The sequence below is a fragment of the Cyclopterus lumpus genome, chromosome 13 (assembly GCF_009769545.1).
Source record: "Cyclopterus lumpus isolate fCycLum1 chromosome 13, fCycLum1.pri, whole genome shotgun sequence".
Classification (NCBI taxonomy): Eukaryota; Metazoa; Chordata; class Actinopteri; order Perciformes; family Cyclopteridae; genus Cyclopterus; species Cyclopterus lumpus.
In genome coordinates this window covers 8,112,459-8,132,524 of record NC_046978.1, presented here as the reverse complement: position 1 = coordinate 8,132,524, position 20,066 = coordinate 8,112,459, and the positions used below count along the sequence as shown (strand labels likewise).

Below are 20,066 nucleotides of genomic sequence, written 5' to 3'. Positions count from 1 at the left end.
TCCTCTACTGATAAGTTAGGAATGTCTGCTCTGCCACATTTAGATTATCTTGATAAGGAAGGCAAGAGCAAAAAAAGGACAAATACTTTCTTCACAGCTGCAAATGGTATTAATAAAAAAAAATTAAATAATTTCTCATTAAATTGCTCGTCTTTGCCAACAGTGCTGACATTTCACAGATCCTTTTAATTGTCCATTGGCTGTGGCTTTTTTTCTTTGTTAAGCCCTGGCTTTATTAAATTAGATTTTCTGAATGTGTGCATGCGTTTCCAATAACTAGATGTTTGGTGTATTTTAAGAAGGCATATATAAGTCCATATACTTAATGTCAGATTAGATGGAACCTGATTAAAAAAAGACGGTGCTGAGGTAAGGAAACTAATTGGAGGACCACATTGAAGCTCGTACACCTGTGCACCGGCAGAAGAAGCGCACGGGGCCAACACGGATTGCCAGCCCCCTCGACACCGGCAGCCCTCTCCGGAGCAGAAGCACCGATTCCGCGACGCTGCTCTTCATCACCACAGCCCCATCTTACCTTTTTGTGTCGGTCTTTGAACGGTAACGCGGGCCATGGCATCTCCTGCAAAAAGTCCTGCCAGTGTTTCTGGTCCTGATCGGACGAGATGAAGACGATTTCCAATTTGTCCTTGTGTTCGGACGCCTTTTTGAACCGGCTGTAAAACTCGCACAGGCTGCCGTTGAACTGCTTGCACGGGGCGTTCAGGCTGCACCCGAAGAAGAGCCCGACCAGGGAAAGCTTGGTGCCCAGCGACTGCACGTCCACCTCGGCTTTCTCGCTGTTGACGAGCCGCTCCCCGAGTAGACTCACCAGGAACTCCGACATCGCGGCGCACGGGTCCTCCTCGACTACACAACGTTTAGCCGAGGCCGAGGCTGCTGCACATGTGACCGCTATGTGCTCGTGCGACACCCGGCACTTCCTCCACCTCCAATGTGAGCTCTGAGCCCCTGTGAGGCGTTGCGGTCTGCGTCCTCCCGTGTGAGCGCTGTGCAGGAATGCGCTCCGCTTAAATCGTCCTGACTGCAACAGCGGTTCCCCCTCCCCTCCCAAAAACATACACTTTAATCATCCATCTGGTTATTCTAGCTACAGATATGACAATGTATCACTATAGTCTGGGGATTTTTAAAAAAAAGCGTTTAGAATAGAAAATGCAGGTTAATCCTGATATGTATACTCAAACTTGTGTACATTTCAGATTAAAAAGGAGTCGGATTCTAGGTTTTAAATGTACATTATATTTCAATAAGTGCTTCGGGATTTGATCATTTAACAAGTTTCATTAGGCAACTCTACATACAATTCTGCAAATTTAACAAATATTAAGGCTGGGATAAACTACCCTCTATTCCTATGGATATGCTGCCACCTAGTGGTAATAACAGGAAACTACCTGGGCAGTGTAGTAACGATTATTCTGGCACAATTTAACCTACCGGTACTTCCAAGGTGTATTGGAAGTAAAAATGGGGGGAAACAACTTGTAGTTTAAATAACAACTTTGTTCAAATGTCCAGATCCCAAAAACCACTCACATTGTTGTGAAACTCGCACAAAAGCTTGTGGCCTTCATCTATACAAATAAAGTGTTCTTCTGCTACAATCAACATCAAGTGTTACTTTATTTTAATCTTACTGCAAGGCAACACACACACAGAGACACAATCACATAAAAATGTTCATAATGAAGAAAATCTGAAGAGTTAAAAAAAAAGAATGTAATCAACTAGTGTTTTAGATTGACGTTACATTTGAAGAAACATGTCAAACTCAAATTACAAATATGAATTGAGTGATTGCACATAAGGCAGCCAAAGAAGAATTACTATTAGAGTTCTATCCATTCTTCATGTTTCTCTTTGCAGACGTTCAAGTACTGAATTAATGGAATAGCTGTGTGGATGCTCATCATTTTGTTTGTACATTTACACAGTTGCTGATTTGCATCACATTCCAAAAGGAGATGGATCTTGAGAATGGTTGTCAATAATGCTGGAATTGAAGAATTTAACTGTTTAACATTAAGGACAATATGAAATGACGGACGTGAACAGCGTAGGATCCCTCAGTCCTCGGTAAACATCATCCTCACCAGCTCGGCTTTGAGGCATTCTTCCTCCACCAACTTCTGAGGCTGAAATAGGATGACAGAGGGGAGGGGGATGATACATTTACTCCTGAGACCTTTCCACATGTTATATGAGACTGGATGATACCTGAATAGTGTCTCTTATTATCTCATTCTAAAAAATATCTATAGCAAAACTTATTGTAGTCTAATCATGTCAATATGATAGTCAGGAAAAGTATTCTTACTGTGCCATATCTCAGCAGAGTGGGAACTCCACTCAACTTCAGTGTCTTCTTGAAGTCATTTGTTGAATCCTTCCAACTGAAGCATGACAAAAACAAAAACATGATTGGGCAGCTGATATAATTCATCAGTATCACACTTGAAAAAGCAGACATAGGAAGGCTGAACAGGAAACTGCTTTTGCATTTTATTTTGGAGTAGTAAATGATGATGAATAAGGATTATTTGGTGCTCTCATTTATATTATACATTTATACAGCATATGATTTAACCATAGTAGAGAACATTCATTTTTCTATCGTATTTGTCTAGTAGCATTGTGGCCTTGTCAAATCCACTGTTTGCATGCAGATGGTCAACATGTGATACATATTTTTGACTGAATGAGTGCAAATATCTATATTTTTCTTTTTAGGATAATAACGTTTCCTAAATAAATACTTCTGCCATCACTATTGAAAGCTCAATGTTTTCTCTCAACTACCATTCCTTTATTAGGTTTATTGGTTATTTATATGCATCAAATTCATACTGGTGGCACAATACTGTACAATACAATATTGTCTAGAAATGTAATATTCTATAACCAAGTTCACTGTGACTCGCTCTGTAGTTTGTCAGTTCCCTAATATGTAAATGTCAAATGAGATCCAACTTCAAAATGTAATTCTGAAACCATTAGTTGCTCAAATTACCATTTGAACAATTTGATTTTGTTGATCACGTAAGTATACATACTTGGTGCTGGCTTCACAAATTTCGAAGAATTTATTGTATTTCATTTCATACAGTTTTCAAAATCATGTTACATCAAATCAATTTAAGTTTTCGGCTATTGGTCAGACTGTAAACTGTTTTTGAGATGTTCCGTTGATGAGCTGTCATTAGCTGCGGTGGCCGTTATGTATCATATTTCAGAGAGAAGATTATTCAGCTCATCATTTAACTAAGTGTTTAACTAAAGATAGAGGAGTAAAATACTGACTAGGCCCTTTCTCCCACTTGACAGTAGATGAAGACAGAGCCCTCCGGAAGATGAGTCATCTGCCCTCTTACAACTGGCTCCGCTGAAAGAAACAATGCACCGAAGGTAAAATAAGTTCCCTTAAAGAAATGCAGGTTACGAACATCTCAGTACCAGAACAGTGACAAATGTGTCCCATACGGTTAGATACATTTAATCAAGTCTAGTCAAATGAAAGTAACTTACACACATCTATTGGCTATATTATATAGGTTGATTCCAGGTGGACAGTTTATGACATTACCTTTCACACAGTCAGGGCACCAGCTCTTTCCTCGGGCGTCTTTATTACCAGAGAAATACACAAAAATATCCTTTCCCTTTCTCTCGGATACAGCCTGACAGAAATCGTCATATCCGTGAACAGCCACTTCTTCGTACTGGGCCATCGTTTAGACCGAGTTTGTATGAGAATGCACTACCTAATACGAAGCACTAACAAGAGTTATCAGAAATACTGCTCCTCTATAAAACTGGACCTGATAGAAATACTCAAAAGGTGACAGAACAACTTCCGGTCTGTGCAAAAGTTCTTAAAGTGACCACGTCCCTTTAGTTTTATTTAGCCTTTTTTAATTGTCCTTTGTCTTAGAGATGTTTCATATTTAACATCATCACAGTACAGACTATTTCCTACATTATAAAGTATCGCAGAAAGGTCCATAATTTATTACGGAACAATTATTTGTTTTAATGCGGTTGCGTTGATGTTTGACTTCTTTGACGATCCGTACTTAGTAAAAAAAAAATAGAGAAAGAAGAACTTCCGTTCAGCTGCGATCTGTTATCGTCATGGCGGCGATTCAAACAAGCTTGAATTAACCTTAATATTTAACAAGTTAACCATGTTCCATATTTTAGTTCACATCCAGTTAGCGACGCTACTTGCATAGTTCATTTATATTTCTGTATAAAGAAAAAAAAGCCAATACAAGTGATGGTCGAGTGGGTTATGTTGGGATTAATTTAATCTTTGTAAACTTCAGTTTAAAAGCGTAACGTTAGTTAGCTTGCTAATGCTAGACCATTTGCATTCAGCATTGTTAGCTTTTTGTTGACAGAGCTTTGCGTGTGTTTCCACTGTGATGACTGCACAGTTCCTGCTGAGTGGCCACACGGTTTCTGAAGGACTGCAAAGTCGAGGGAGAAGCTGGGTTGTTTCAGGTCCGACCCGAAACGATTTAACTCCTGTCATGTCCCAAACCAAGGTAAACAACACTTGATTGATGTGCTACAACTAACGAATCAAATTCAGTCCGACACAACAGCGGTGCAATACATCCTACAACCATGAATATGATGTTATATTTTGTTAGAACTGTGTTCGAGAGGGAGAGAGATTTTAATTAAAGTTATAAATATATGATCATTTATGAGACTGTGGTGTGTAGTGCTGTTAGATTGTATTGCGTTGTACAAAGAGGTGTTTCTAATATGGTGTTTACCTAGATAAGTATGGATAAAATAGATATTAGAATTTCCTCTCTCACTAAACAAATACTTGTTGAAAAAGGGCTGTGAAACGCTCGATTGAATGTATTTGTGTAGCCGGTCCTCTTTCCAGGTTTCCATGTGGAGAGGAGGTTATGTGGTTCAGGTTCCCTCTGTTGACACCAGTCTATGGTTAACACCTGGAAGCTGCTTGACATTCTCCTGGAGCCATATTCCTTATATGTTTATATGAGTTTGAATGTATAATTGTGTGACAATGTGCTGTTTATGTCACACACAAGGCATATTAAGAGATTATTATCTTACACACCACAGCTATTGTTTCATGAAGCTTTCCCTGCAAGTACCAGCAATCGAGCCACCCATGTATGCCCGCCAACCCCCATCGTGATAGAGAGGCTGCTACCGCCGTCAGAGGAGCGTGAGAAAGTGGAAAGCACCAGAAGCTCCATCAGCTTCACCACTCTGTCAGAGGAGAGACTAGGGGCTGCGGTGCGGCTGGCCAAGCGAGATCTGAGAAGAAGGCGCTTTGAGTCACTGACTAAATCCCCTGCCAAACCCTCTCAGGAGGCCTCCTTCAATGAAACAAGTGATGTAGAGCTGCTCCAAGTAAGTGATGTAGAATAATGGCACGCATTTTAGAATTAATAGTTTACTGGTTAATTTCCTTTTCAGGAATTATTGCCATTTTGTTCAGTACATTTGTTTTTGTCTCTCTCTATAGGAGCTTACTGCCACTCCAAATAAGACCAAGTCGAAGACCTCCAGTCCAAAAAAGAACTCAACCCGATCTGGAGCCAAACTGTCAGCGAACACACCCCAGAAGCGTCCTATTTGTCTCATGCCTCGGATTGGCCGGTCACCGCCGACCAGAGACCTTGCCCCAAGACAATTTGAAGGAGGCAGACATGCACCTTTAAGCCAGGAGATCGGCAAGCTGCAAAATGAGCTGGAATTGTATATTCAGAAAGTAGAAGCGCTCTCCAATAGAGGTAACTCACCAAAACAGCTTGTTACATTAGCCATGTCTCAATGTTGATACGATTATTTCACAAAAGTAATTACATTATTGTACCCAATAAATTCGACATGATATTATTATATTATATTATGATATTAATGGTATCTAAACATCAGGGGGGGAAATGGAGGAGCCACTGGAGCCTGAAGAGCAAGACAAGTTGGAGGTGCGCAGGCAGAAGCAGGCAGGCCGTTCAGCACGTGTCATCTATGTTCTCCAGCAACAGGTATTTAAATCTCTACCACATGTAATTGGTAAACCTTTATTTACTTTTTAATTTGCTCTTTTACTCTTGCCTCAAAATCGTTATTTTAAAAAGGTAAAGGAGATACAAGAAGATATTGAGAAACTGCAAAGCCAGAAAATGTGGGACGCCAAAAAGGTATGTCTTCAGCATTGTCACACATTTAATGCGGTTTAGAGCTCATGTAATTTGTTGATGATGATAAACATTTAGAACACTTCGTGCAACGAGTGACCAAGACCAAGCTGTTTGTTGTATACATGATGCTCCAATAACACGTCTCATTTGCCAGTATTTTACCACATTCTATAATTCTTTAAATTAATATTGCTTTAGCTAGAGGGATGTTTCATATAGTGTTGAATGTTAAGCCATTAACTCATCAAGCTATCTGTTTTACTTAATGGCAAACTGATTTACTCTCTGTTCTTTTTTCAGTCCACGACAATAAACAGGCTTGCAGCTGCACACCGTGGGACTTTTAGGGTCTTGCAGTTTGTTGTCAACCAGCTTTCAGATCTTTCTCATGGCAAGGTACCCCCTTATTACAAAGAGCTGGGCCAGCTGATTCGCCAGCTCTCTCTGTGCTCAGCTAAGGTTGAAGCAGAACAGGGTTCAGAGTTGGCCTTCGACATCCTGCAGAAACTAGAGGTAAGGAGCATAAAGTACAAATCAGAAAGTATTTGGACCATAATAGAGATTTTCATTGTTTTGGCACCATTCTGGCAAAGTAGATTTGAAATGTAACCACTAGTATGGAGGCCTCCTTTTAGTCCCCCAATGTTCGGACAATATGAAACTATAATAAACTTAAATAGTGTTTTGTTGAATGAGTGTCAGACCAGAACCTTGAAGTCAGTCATCTGATCTCAGTACAACTGACTGTGTGTTTTACTTACTGATAGCAAGGCACATTTCACCAGTTTGGCATGTCAAAGTGCTCACTGAATACAAACTATAGGCAGCAATTCCCCAAAACATGCATCAAGTGAAGCTAACTGCAGCACAGGTCTGGCAGAGCATCACAAGGGAAGATTAAAGGTGTTGGTCGATAGACTAAAGGCTGTAGTTGACTGGAACATAAGGTGATGTGTTAGGGTTATTCAAATAACATATTTAACATTATTAACATTTCCAATTACTTTATGAGATAATTTATAGAAAGGTCAACAGTTCCAACAGCATTATTTTGATGTTGATATAAATACAATATAATAAATTAAGGCTGAGAGTCAGCACTTAACTTTTTGTCATTTCCTTTTTATACTTTATGATTGTGGCTCGTGGTTTGTTGGTCTGTTACGAAAAAGTGCTTTTCTTATGTTTAAAAAAAAAAAAAAAAGCATATTACTGTATAGCGGCATTGTTGAATGTCTTGTCACTCTATTCTGCTTAGACTTTGGATTCTGCCCTTCATAAGCAACAGCTGCTCGAAAAGATGCAGGCCCAAGCACATCCTCCACACAGGAAGTCTCCTCATCGCAGCACGTCTCCTACAAGTGCACCCATGGGTCCCAGCACCTCAACTGTTAGAGGGCCTCGCAAACCAGCAAATCCCAAAAGAGCAGTCCACGGTGAGTGCTCTTTCGCCTGGATTTAGTAAGCATGTTTAAAAGAGTTTACTTCTCTTTAGTTAGCCATATGTAACTTTAAGGTAATTTGTTACTCTTTTAATATTTTATAACAGTAGTTGTCAATATCATTTATAAACCACATGTATCATATATAAATGCAGTATTTCCCTTTATAATTTCCTGCTGAAAACTGCCCATAAAGTAAATAATGTTTAGGCCTTTTGATGAATGACAAACCGTTAAGTCTCCAGAGTATCTGGAAGTCACCGAAGGGCTTTTGTGCGGTTGTGTTTGGGCCTCCCACTGTGCTTAAACAGCGGCTTAAAATTGACAAGGAGCCATGAGGAAGTGAAAGGAAAAACAGGACCTGAAGATCCCCCACTGCTTCATCTTATGAGCAGTCAACTCCTGCTGGCTCCCATTTGGCTGAGAGGCATCCTGTGGAAGAGATGAGACAAACACCTACAAATAGTTCAGGGATCCAACTGGTTGTCAAGCGTGTTATCTAATTGTTTAATTGGAGGTGTTGTGTTGTGTCATGCATTAGCGTCCAGGGCTCCAAACTGTTTTACTGCTGGTTAATAGTGATTTAGGTCAAAGCTATTCCTTAATTTCTTTAACATAGGATACAATATGTTAAGATCACAACAAGTCAAATGTTTAATTTTCATTTGTGTCCTCAGGTAAAAGAATTACCTCACAGAAGCCCAGAACTGGTTCTCACCAGCTTGTGAACAGAAGAGAGGTGCTCAGGGCTGGCCTGCAGAGCCTTGCCCAGAGAGATCTGCAGGGACGACCTCAGACAAACACCACCCGCAGAAAAGGAGGGGCTCTATACTCTGGGAGAAGCAAGGCTGACATTATAATTAAGGTGTTGGCTTTACTTCTACAAAGATTCTTCAAAGATTTAAACAATGTGACGGTCATGAAAACAATCTTAACATATATTTTGTATTTTCTTGACGTTGCGTAATCAGATCCAAGAAGCAGGTTTCCAGCAGCCTACGGTCTCCTCTCAACTCAGAATGAAACCAGCTCCCTCAAAAAGAGCACTCTGTGCCCTGGATACCTACCTCCCTCACTCTCCTCCTCCACAGCGGTGAGCCTCTATCCCTCTGTACCACCGATGACATGTTCATTTAAAAAAGAAAGAAAAAAGAATCTGAAGATATTCTTTTTGCTCTCATTGCAAACTGGATGACTGAAGTCATTATATAACTGTCTATGCTATGTACTGTAGAGTCTGAAACTCTAATGTCAAGGTAACAGTTTTCCAGTATGAATATATCAATGCATTGTGAATTAATGTGTCCATGACACGATAACATACACATATTTAAGGGGGAAAAAGTGCCCAGAGAGACCACTAAAAGGTTGTTTAGTTTCCAGCCAGAAGGTGGATGTGAGCAGGTTTCATCATAAAAATAGTGTTTTAAGTTGCTGGACTAATAGCTTTCATTTACTGTATAACTGGAGGCCTTCCAAATCAGTCTCCAAACAATATTAATGGAATATGTAATGGTACAGTACAGCAAATATATATATTGTGTTACATCACTCCTATACATCACTCCTATTCCATATATATATATATATATATATATATATATATATATATATATATATATATATATATAATTGTATTACCTCAACAGATCCCCTCAAAGGAGAAGACCAGAGCCTCGATGTCTCTTTTCTCCCATCAAGCCCTCGTCCAGCCCTCCCAAGCAGGTGGTGAACGGTGGTTTGGGACCAGAGCCGGGCCTGAGCTCAGAAAAGATGACACAAGCTCAGAATGAAGCATTAAGGTGAAGCCCATCACCTACAAATCATATCCTACTTTTATTCTCTTCTATTTATCAGATATTTCATAATGAAATGTTATAGTTCCTCAGATTAGTGAGTTGGGCGTGGAGGGTGTCATTTATACTGCACATAGGCGGAGTACTGTACATCACGATGACTGTCCTGGCAAGAGACAAAAAAGGAATGGAATCTAAATGAGTCCTTCCTCTGAATTCATGGAGTTATTTCTAACCTCTTTGTCAGACCCCACTTGCTGAGAGCCACAGGCAATACTCTGATTCAAATTTAAAGTTCATTCTTTCCAATAAATTAATCTAGGTGGTTGCTAGATTGAGGCCATTTCTCTTTGTGAGTGATTTATTAGTTGGCCTGTTTTCAGTCGTTATAAGTGACACATTGATAGAGTGTTCCACACATGTCTCTGTTTAGTCAAATCTTAATTACTACATTTGTGCTTTCCAATTAATCGGGGGCCAGCAGCCTGATTTTTATAGAGGATTATAAGTATTTATGTAAAATGGTTAATTGAGCTTGCATTTTGCTTCATTTGACGATGACTGGCTTGGTACAGGAAAGCTTGGCTGGATAAGATGACGATGCAGAGACTGAAGGAGCTCAACCAGCTGAGTAAAGAAGAGGCTCAACGCATTCAAACATTAAGGTACAGAAGAAGTATAATTATAGAGCCAAACAAAGCCAGTAATCCATACAGTAATCTGCCATACAGATCAATTCACTCAATATCTCACAATTATAAGAACAGTTACAGCGGGAATTATCGCATGGACATAATTATCTACAAACAATAGAACAGAAAATATGCAGGTTATGATTGCAGCAACATCCCATCAGCACCAGAGAGAGCATATGTTCCCTTAGATCAACTCACATGTCCTAATTGCTCATTGGACAGTTTAATCCTGCAAGGCCAGCAACAAAACACAGCGTGAGCAGTGCATGGGTTGTAGTCAACATTTGGGCCATAAAACTTTAATTGCATTAGAACAAATGTGTGGGTTTGTCCTTTCTGTTTCCTCAAACAACTAATAGGACTGATTTGGCAGGTTCCAAGGCTCCTTTGGCCTTGTGGGTCATTGGGACGCCTTAATGGAATTGCACCATCATTAATATTATTAGTTTCACCTGGGCATTTATTATTATTACGAAGTAAAATGCCTGCCATGGAAAAGGTCTGTTGATCCTATTCTGATGGTGGCTGCGCCGACTGCCAAAACTACAATAAGTCCATTTACTCAAAACAAGTAACTGTACATCACTAATAAGATATCCCTGTATGTTTTACATAATGTATACCAATGGCCTGGTGTGCCATGTTTTCAGGCCTCTACATTTTCTTTTAAGGAGTAAAAATCTTCCATTAAACTTTATGACAAAGAGCTGAAATCGGTCTCTCTTTGAAACTTGTCCCAGCTGGAGTTGTAATAATCTGCCTCGACAGTTAAATTATACCCGGATTAATTCCCTACATTGTTCACAAGTAGTTGAATGGTTTCTATGGCAAACAATAAGCCTGACAAATACTGCTGTTTTGTGTAGAACCCATCAAGCTTGAAAACCAATTAAAATGTGTTTGGATTTATATAACTTCTGTGACAGCTTGCAGTGTGGGTGTGTTTTGGTTTACAGGTCAGACATTGTCTCACCAACTCAGTGGGCTGAGAGCGCTGAGCAGAAGGCCAGAGAGAGAATTCAGCCGCTTCTGGATGAAGCAAAGGTAGGAAGACTTTTCTGTTGTCTGCGTAGTGACAGATTTGTACTTCCCGTACCTTCCTTTTTATATGCCACCCTTATATGAGAAGGGGAACAATCATGCACCTTATTTGTTCAAATGAAAAATATAGCAAGCTTTATTTCACAAAAGTCACTTGATTGTTGGCACTGAGTTTGTTTTTGTCCTTTTTATTTCAGCAGATCGGGGAGTCCAGGACGAGGATCAGCCCCTCACTGAGGATTCGGCTGTCGGAGCAGGCTGCAGAGAGGGTGAGCTGCGGCGGAGGAGGTTGCCAATCCTTCCCAGGGGAGAGAAAAATTGGTCTTGCTTTTGAATAAAGTTTGAATTTGGTATTATGGCCCACAATTCAGCCCAATATTCTTCTCATATTCTTTTGTGTGTGTGTGTATGTGTGTTTTCCTCCACAGGCAGCAGGGAGTGCTGAGCAGCTGAGTGAGGTGCTGCTGGAGGATCTGTTGGAGGACACTGCGCGGGCGGCGTGGGCGGCTGAGAACAGACAGGCAGTTTGAGGGCATGGCCCAGAGTAGGCTGCAGGCCCCCACCCTGGAGAGTATGCTGCTTCGTATGGAGGAGATTCAGGTGAGAGCGGCCCCACAGAAAAGGCCCAGCGACCAGAAGGTCAGCATGGAACCCGAAAGGTCACCAGTGATCGGGCTGATATTCAGAGTGCGCTCCTGTGACGGCGTCGGTCTGGTGTTGTTTACTGATGCAGTGTCCTGCTGCCGGGCGGACAGTTTTGCTTATAATGTGTATTTATATATTTTTCTGAGGCAGAGAGACCAGGAAGAAGTGAGGAGACGGGTTACTTCTATCACCTACTCTGACCCTCTTTACTGGGACAGACCAGGAGCAGCAGGTACAAAAAACAAAACACCAAGCACACACAAGTGATTTCCCTGATCACTCCTGTAGGTGGAGACAGCACTACAACTGACAAGAGTAGGCGAATACTTGCCATACCGACTCTCTGCTCTGCTTGCTTTTGCATCCGTCGCCCCCCTGCTCCACTCCATCCTCTCTGTTCTTCCAGGACCCCAGTGCCATGCTCCGCGCTCCAGGCCAGCCTCTCCTCAGCCAATTAGGCTCACAAAGCCAGTGCCGATCCAGAGCTCTGCAGGCGGATATTGTCCTAGAGAAACCTGTGGAGACTGGGTGGGTTACTATGTCCTTTACCTGTTTTCTTATACAATCGTATGTCACATGATTTCTATCTCATCTTTTGAAGATGACAGTTAGTGTTAGTGTGTTTTTTCCACATGACGTGTCGTTGCCCGATAATCACTCTCCCACCGGAGGCCTTACTCATCCTACAAGAGCTCACTTGGTGGCTCCCGTACCCAGGGCAGAGTCTATTCCTCACTCGGGCTACAGACTCCACAGAGAGACCCTCCACTGCCCGGGGCTCTCTGGCTGCAGCTGCTCTTCTGCTAGAATTAATGAGAAACTTGGAAGGTGGAGAGAAGAGTGTAAGGACTAGAAACTGTTGACGCAGATGAGCCTCTTGCCGCTTTAATAAATTCAAGCAGCAGCATTAGCCAAAAGAAGTCGGTGCCTCGGGTTCTGTTCCCTCGTTGGATACTTGGCCCTCACGTCCACTGCGACTCATCATAGACTATGTCTTCGTAACACACACCATCAAATAATATTTATTTTGCAAACAAGTGTTCTCGTAAGTCAGCTATTTAGTGTTGAGTCTTTTTGAAGAGTTCTGTTATAAGTCATTACTTATACTTTCTTCAAAGGGATCCAGCCTCGCAGCTTCTTATAAGGGACACAGTCATTTGAGATCTGCCAGTTACTTTGTTTTGAGACGGCCTCAATCCCTGCCACATAAAGCAGAGACACACTTGGCTGCCATCACTTTTATCCTCAGTCCAAATTACAGTACCTTTTTGAAAAAGCGTCTGCACCTGCCTGGACCTTTTCATTGAATCGCTGTCAACGTAATTAGGATCCTTTTTGCATTGATCAGTAGAAGAAATGTTTTGAAATGGAGCTCAAATGAAAGAAAACAAGACGTCATCAATTAATTAATTAGCTCAGCATTTCAGCACTACTCTGCTTTTAATTATAAGTGGTTGATATGTATGCTGTATGAAGTTAAGCAATTGGTTGAGGTTTTTAATGGGAACGTGTGAGATCCCTTTGCATAGTTGGATAGTTGTTTTCTGTCGGTACATCGCTCGTCATAGTCCTCCAGTTGAACTGGCAGTGTCGGATACATCGAGCAGCATGGAGAGTGGGTTTGCTTGTGCCGACATGGCATCACGCTTCTGAAGCAACGGTGACACGGTCAGATGGGGGGAATTGCTAAATCGTCCCACTCAACATTGTGGCTACACGATTGCTTCTTGCCAACCGTATATATAATCTTATCATTTGTAAGAATAAGTCCCATAGATTTTACAACATTGTCCACGTTACTCACATTTTCTCAACTCTGAATGAAGACTGAATGCCAACTGATTGGCTAATTAAGCACTTTTGTCTGGGAAGATTTTCAAGGGCCATTGGCCTGTGTTGCAGGTGCTTAAATAGCCCAGGTGAAACATATGGAACAATATGGAAAAAGGACATAGCTGATACAATTATGAAGAATGTAATTAATCACTACAAAAGTAACAGTAATAACTTGTTATAAGAGATAAAATATTATTGAAATGTGTTGTCATATATTAGTTATTGAATATAATTAATTTAAATGAATTTGAAGCTGCACATTGGTGTATAGTCTAGCACTGTCACCTCACAGCAAGAGGGGCCTGGGTTCGGTTCCCGGTGTGGGCAGTCCTTCTGTGTGGAGTTTGCATGTTCTGGGTTCCCTCCGGGTTCTCCAGCTTCCTCCCACAGTCCAAAGACATGCAGCTCAGGTTAATTGGCCTCTAAACTGCCCGTGGTGTGAATGTGAGCGTGCATGGTTGTCTGTCTCTATATGTGCCCTGCGATGGCGACCTGTCCAGGTGAACCCTGCCTTCGCCCAATGTCAGCTGGGATCGGCTCCAGTGGTTATCCATTATCCATTATCCAGTGGTTTGGATAATGGAATTGAATTATTCATTTGTAATTTTACATTTTGCCAAATAACTCACTGTTTTAGGCCATTTTGTTATTGAAAATAGTCGTATTGTGATAATATTTGAAATATCTATTGATAAACCTCAGTTCACTGAATAACATATTAATTACCATAAAACTACCATAAGCCTACACATGTTTGTGTGTGTGTGTCAATCTCCGTCAGTGTTGGCTCCTCTCTCGTGTTCAGTGGTAGCACAATAGCAAGGTTTGATTTTAGGGGGTTTGTAACCGCGACATGTGTGAAGAGCTATTCATGTGTGCCGTCTCAGCCCTGATTGGCTGTTTGTAACCCACACTCAGCTCACAGGGACGCATCAGTCGCTGCCGTCGGTAGGAAAACAGAGCGTGCGATCTCGTACCCCACGCACAAGCATTTAAACACCCAAAGAAGGAAATTAGCGACTGCAGACTCTTTTTTTTAAAGCTTCTTTGATCGTATTGCCTGATGACTTTGAGATAATTGCTTCCCGATTTTTATTTTTATGTAGTCAGTGAAGGGAAGACTGATGGGGGAATGCACTTTTCAAAGCAATTACTCTCAGGTAAGCGTTGAAACGAAGCAGATTTAATTGAGTTGTTTTCACGACTTACAACATCAGGGCCTCTTGGAGGAGAGTCCGTGTCACTATTTGTGGAAAGCTAGTTGTTTACATTACACCAATATTTCAACCCTTCCGTCATGCGTCGCTAGACACGTGACCGGCACTGTCCTCCTGAAGAGCGTTTCCAAAACAGCAATACCTCGGCTGCTTTTGTGCTCCAGCTATCAAGCGACCACACAGACAATGGGGGTGAGAGATTTCATCTTTGGAAACATCAGCAGAGCGCCAGATAAGATTTATGTATCCATGGTGAGGAGCCCTCCACACACACACACACACACACACACATACACACACTCGGCTGAACGACCAACTGCAGCCGCATTAGCAGGTCAAACAAATCAATGAAAATTTGAAAGCCCCACTCGGCAATATTCTAAACCTTCCATGTATTTTTTTGTATCTGCTCTCTCACTCCACGGCCCCTTTGTGTACAGCGACAGTTCTCACAGGCCAGGTATCACGTGTAGTGGGCAAACAAGTGCACATTCCCCCCCCCCCCCCCCCCCCCCCCCCCAGCCCCCTCGCTATTCATCCTCCAGCTTTCTTCCCCCTGCTGTTCTCAGATGCTCACCAGGGCTTCAGTGAACCTCGCTCCAATCGGCCCATACTTACTTACCTTTGTCCAACTCCGCTCCTATTCTGATGTATCGCATATGGCACTGTCCTTTGCCAGGTGCCCTGTTTCCTGGGCTTGAGTCTTTGTAGAGAAACTAGAACGCAAACTTGAAAGGAGATCTTAATAACAGCTCACTCTGTCCATCCATTTTGTTTTCTGTGGAGGTGGCTAAACTTGACAGGGAGAAGGAGAATTTAATTCATTTTTTATGGTAAGATGTCCATCAGACAGTAATCGACCCATTTCAGACTGAGTTCAGACTAGATGCCTCCCCACTGCGGTTTGCAGCCGCCAGTCAAAACAGAAACAAGTTCAGCTGAGGCCGGGGAGCACAATAGAGAGGCACTTTGCTTTGGGAACCGCTGCAACACTAAATAAAGCACAGAGAGCGCTGTTGCGACAGCCAAGCTGATTTGACCAAGCAGCCCGGGATTATAAAGCTGACCATGGCAATGCCCAGCTGAGCCCTACTCTACACTGATCAAGGAGGCAGGCGAGAGACACTCTCCGAAATGTATACATCCTCCACATTTTAACGCCAAGTATTTCTGGTCAATCGCAGCGCTGCACTCCATTCTGGTCTCCCTCAACGATAAATGACTTTTCTCTTCTCCACAGCGCTCAGAAGGAAAATCCGCTCGTTTGCCTCGCCTCAAGAGCATCATCCTCATCATCATCCTCTCGTGTTTTCTCAGACACAGCATCCTCTCTGAGAACAGCCTGACTGATGAGACATCCCAAGATGAACAGCAGCCCAGACGCGGCACCGTGTTCACAGGCCCAGCGGAGAGAAGCAGGGGGACTGTTATCTTTGTGCCAGGCGGCATGCTGGGAAACATCCGGCAGTACCGGGAAGACTACGAGAGCTACCTGCGTGTTGTGGCCCACGAGGCTGTCGGCAGCTTCAACCCCTGGGCCGTCACAGATCGGTAAAAGACTAACAGCGATCCTCCCCTGTGTGTGTGACAGAATCTGTACTTACACGTTTAATGAATTCTATCATCAGTTAGTCTTTAAGGTTTTCTAACTGAGCGTGCGATGCTGCTTAAATGTAGTACTACATATAAGCATATGTATATGTACTCCATACACTCAGATTTTATAAGCAGAGCCACATGGAAACAAGATCTGTCCCCCCCCCCCCCCCTGCTTTCTGTTTTGTCCACAGATGTGTTCAGTCTTCCCACTCTGAAAGGATCACGCAGTTTATGGTTTGCATAGTGCGTCTCTGGTGTTCACCAGTATTCTTCTCTCCCACTCACACATTTGCATCCTAAAACAGAATTCTTAAGTTGCTGCAATGCAGAAGACTCCCTTCTCCTCTGTGTGAACATACTGAATCTGGATGCGTTTGATATACCAGCTCTAAACTGCCCAGAGATAAATTATTTTCTCTCTCTCTCTCTCTCTCCGCGTCACAGACAGCGATGTGTGTGGGATTGTGAGCAGCTCGATAAATCGTTGCTGCCCAGTCCCGCCCATGGTACCTGACTGCTGGTGCCGCTGGCTCATTAGCAATCCCACATCAATGAATCCACGTTGCCAAGAGACAGATTTTTACTTTTCTGAATTTGGAGGAAAAAATAAGGATATTGTGTGAGGAAAAGCCATCCAATAACCTCAGTGTTTTTGCAGAGAGAACACAAACTAATAGACATCCACTATGCTGGTAATAGGCTGCCCAGCAGTGGAGCCCCCCTCGTTCATTCTGTCTGCTAACAGATTGATTGCAAAATAGCAAAAACGTAAGCACAGAAAAGATTCATACTTCAAGCTATTATTTTCTTATAATATGGAAATACACAGGAAAACAGAGTAGGATAATACTTCTTTCACACATGAATATCAAGCTTGTGCCGTACTTGTGCATCTGAACTAAAAAGCTCATTTAGTTTGTGTGATTACATTTGGGCAGGTTAAACATCCTGAGTCATTCAGGAGAGCTTTTTAGTGTTGTACATAGTTCCTCGTGTCTGGTCCGAATCCATTCTTCACTCTGTTTCACCCTGTGTCTGGTGTCGAGAGCAGTGTTCTTGTATTGAATCTTGAAAGGTCATGGTAGTTCAACAACACATAATTACCTCATGCAGTCATCTCCTGCCTCCCTGCTTCAGTCTCCTGGTGTGTGTTGACCCAGATATTGATAAAAACAATGAAATGTAGCTTTGTGCTGCACCAATCTTCTGAGTTATTTTCCTTTACCTTGTGCATTTTCAAAGGCAAGGAGTTTTTAATATCAAGGTCAGAAAGTCAACTGTCGGTATTTTTTTTTAAATAATGACACAAGGTGGATGATTTAAGTTTTTCAGCTTACATGGCAACTTTTATTTCAAGTGATGTATTTCTCTTATTTTTATTCTTATTTTTTCACTTTTGCAATTATAGTCTCATCTTATGACCAGAACACTATATAATAATAATCATCATAATAATGATAATAGGGTATATTACAACCATCGCATTGTCTTGATCCTTTCTAGTTTTATGAAATAGTAATCACGTGTTTTGTTGGTTGTGATGCAGAACATGATTCGTTAGATATTAGATTGTGACTTTTCCATGAAATTCAAGTTTGTGTATGCATGTCTATTTAGCCGACTGAAATATCTCTGGTTTTTCCTCATGCCGGCGTGCCTGTGCCCCCTCAGCCTGGCAGAGGAGCTGCTGTCCGAGGCTCTGGCTGACGTGGCAGCAGAGTTCCAGGACGTCGTGGAGGAGTACGCCGAGGCCATCTTCACCTCAGAGTTTCTTCAGCCCACCCAGTCGCCTCCTGCTTCAGCTTCGGTCAGCCAACACGATGTTACGGCATCGTGAATGTAGCCGTTTCTTACTTTGAGAGTACTATGTGTATTTATTTTAGTCGAAAAAATCTGTATTTTTCAGACTTTCAGCACAAAAGATGTAAATATCAAGACCTCGGGTCTTTCTCTCAACCAAGGATGATGATTATTTGTTATCTAGTTTCTCAGGCGGATGTTTCATTCGGAATGAAACTCTTTCACGTATGTACTTATTTTGTTAATTTACAAAGATCTTTATTTAATTGGGATTGTAGATATATATTTTTTAATGAAGCTGCAGCAGAGGAGGTTGTTGAATTGCACAGGGAGCATTAGTCACGGGACTCTTAATGGTCCATCTGTATCTGTGATTGAATTCTGCTGGGAAAGTTAGTTTAGTTTAGATAAGCTTGGAGAGACCACTACGACATTACAGCGGATTATGAGATTACCGCCCTCCCCTTGCACTTGGTTTAAATCTCTCTGAGGATTACGCACACTTTCTATTTTCACGTTGGAATATGGAAATAAATGAATTGCATACAGTCCCCGCCAAAACAACTTGATTATCTCTTTTGTATTTGTCTAATTAAAGGGGTCTAAACGTGTTGTCCCAGTAAGTTTTGACCACGGTGAGGAGTGAGTACAATAAAGAGCAACGTGTTGACATTCTTGTCATTAAATTGGTTTAATGATCTCTTCAACGTTTTTCTTTATTCCGGTTTATATCTTTCCTCTGAGCCAAATAAAATATGGCCGCTAGTTTACATATACAGTTGCCACAGACCCACTGAATCCTTCACAATAATGGTGAGAAATGTCAATTGTGAATGCAAAATAAACAGGACGGACTCGGCAGACCAAGGAAATGTCGGAGTCCATTCAGGGCAACATGAAAGCCGCGTACTGTCAAAGCGGAGGGGACACATCCAGATGTTGCGTTGGCCCCTGGGGACCAGCCTTTGACGGGGGACATTCAGTGACCGAACGAATTAGCTCACATTGAATCAGCTGCCTCCGCTCTCTCTCTCTCTCTCCGGCTGACTTCTGCGTGGCCGTCTGCATACGTGGAGGCTTTCACAGGCTCCAGCTCTGTTTCTTCCTCCTGAACCAGGACTCGTAGAAGTGGAGTTGGCTCCGAGCGAAGGGCGTGTTGCCGTCTTCACACTGACGAACAGCACTGAGGTGGCCCTGACGTTGGCGAGTGGGAAATTACTGTTCTTTTTCAAATTTCTTATAATTCTTTCATTGTTACGGTTCAGAAATGTCAAATGAGTTTGCCAAGAGAAATTTTAAAGATAATATATTTTCAGTTGGCACCACTTAGCCTTTTGACTGTGAGACTGAGCCAACCTGATAATTAGTGCTCGCCTTTCTTCATGTATATTTGTCACATAAGCCTTAACATTCAGTGGCAGATGTTACAGGTCACAGACCAGAATTAGCACTGGTTTGCAAATATTATAATTTAAAATGGTCGGAGGGTTTCGACCTCGCCACCTGGTGAGGACACAAATTATGTATTGAGAGAGGGCACTTTGCATCAGGGCTGCGTTGTGACGTGCAACCTTTTCTGCCGATGCTCTGGACTCAAACTAGATCCAATTGGCTTATCGCTCATGTTTGCTGTTCTCTCAATGATGTTCTGTTGGCGGGATGGTTTCTGCTTTCTCCCTGAACCATCTGTCATGCAAATATTTGCATTGTTTGCATTTAAGCCTTGTGAAATTATTTTGAGGCTTCATTTGGACACCTGTGACTGCTGGGCATCTTT

The 20,066-nt window shown here is 42.1% G+C and overlaps 3 protein-coding genes across 3 annotated transcripts in view; 1 reads left to right on the top strand and 2 right to left on the bottom strand.

Moving 5' to 3' along the window:
- Positions 1–1,031, bottom strand: part of nxn (nucleoredoxin) — a 51,703-nt gene extending 50,672 nt beyond the window's left edge. Inside the window, exon 1 of the mRNA XM_034548800.1 lies at positions 539–1,031. Coding sequence (XP_034404691.1) covers positions 539–847 — 309 coding nt within the window. The 5' untranslated portion in view covers positions 848–1,031. The remainder of the gene's footprint in view (positions 1–538) is intronic.
- Positions 1,032–1,628: 597 nt separating this feature from the next.
- txndc17 (thioredoxin domain containing 17) lies at positions 1,629–3,876 on the bottom strand. The gene is made up of 4 exons (XM_034548379.1): positions 3,608–3,876; positions 3,325–3,406; positions 2,342–2,417; positions 1,629–2,159 (listed from the first exon to the last, which is right to left on the bottom strand). The coding sequence occupies exons 1-4, from the start codon at positions 3,750–3,752 to the stop codon at positions 2,091–2,093; spliced, it is 372 nt and encodes a 123-aa protein (XP_034404270.1). The 5' UTR covers positions 3,753–3,876; the 3' UTR covers positions 1,629–2,090.
- kiaa0753 (KIAA0753 ortholog) lies at positions 3,413–18,996 on the top strand. The gene is given in 21 exon segments (XM_034548378.1): positions 3,413–3,429; positions 4,461–4,571; positions 5,131–5,424; positions 5,540–5,807; positions 5,953–6,062; positions 6,156–6,218; positions 6,519–6,731; positions 7,477–7,654; positions 8,338–8,525; positions 8,632–8,753; positions 9,310–9,462; positions 10,032–10,121; positions 11,108–11,195; positions 11,390–11,461; positions 11,621–11,704; positions 11,706–11,792; positions 11,988–12,069; positions 12,244–12,329; positions 12,331–12,365; positions 16,208–16,441; positions 18,161–18,996. Coding segments are annotated over 20 exon segments (2,628 nt in total). The 5' UTR covers positions 3,413–3,429; positions 4,461–4,556; the 3' UTR covers positions 18,327–18,996.
- The last annotated feature ends 1,070 nt before the right edge of the window (positions 18,997–20,066 follow it).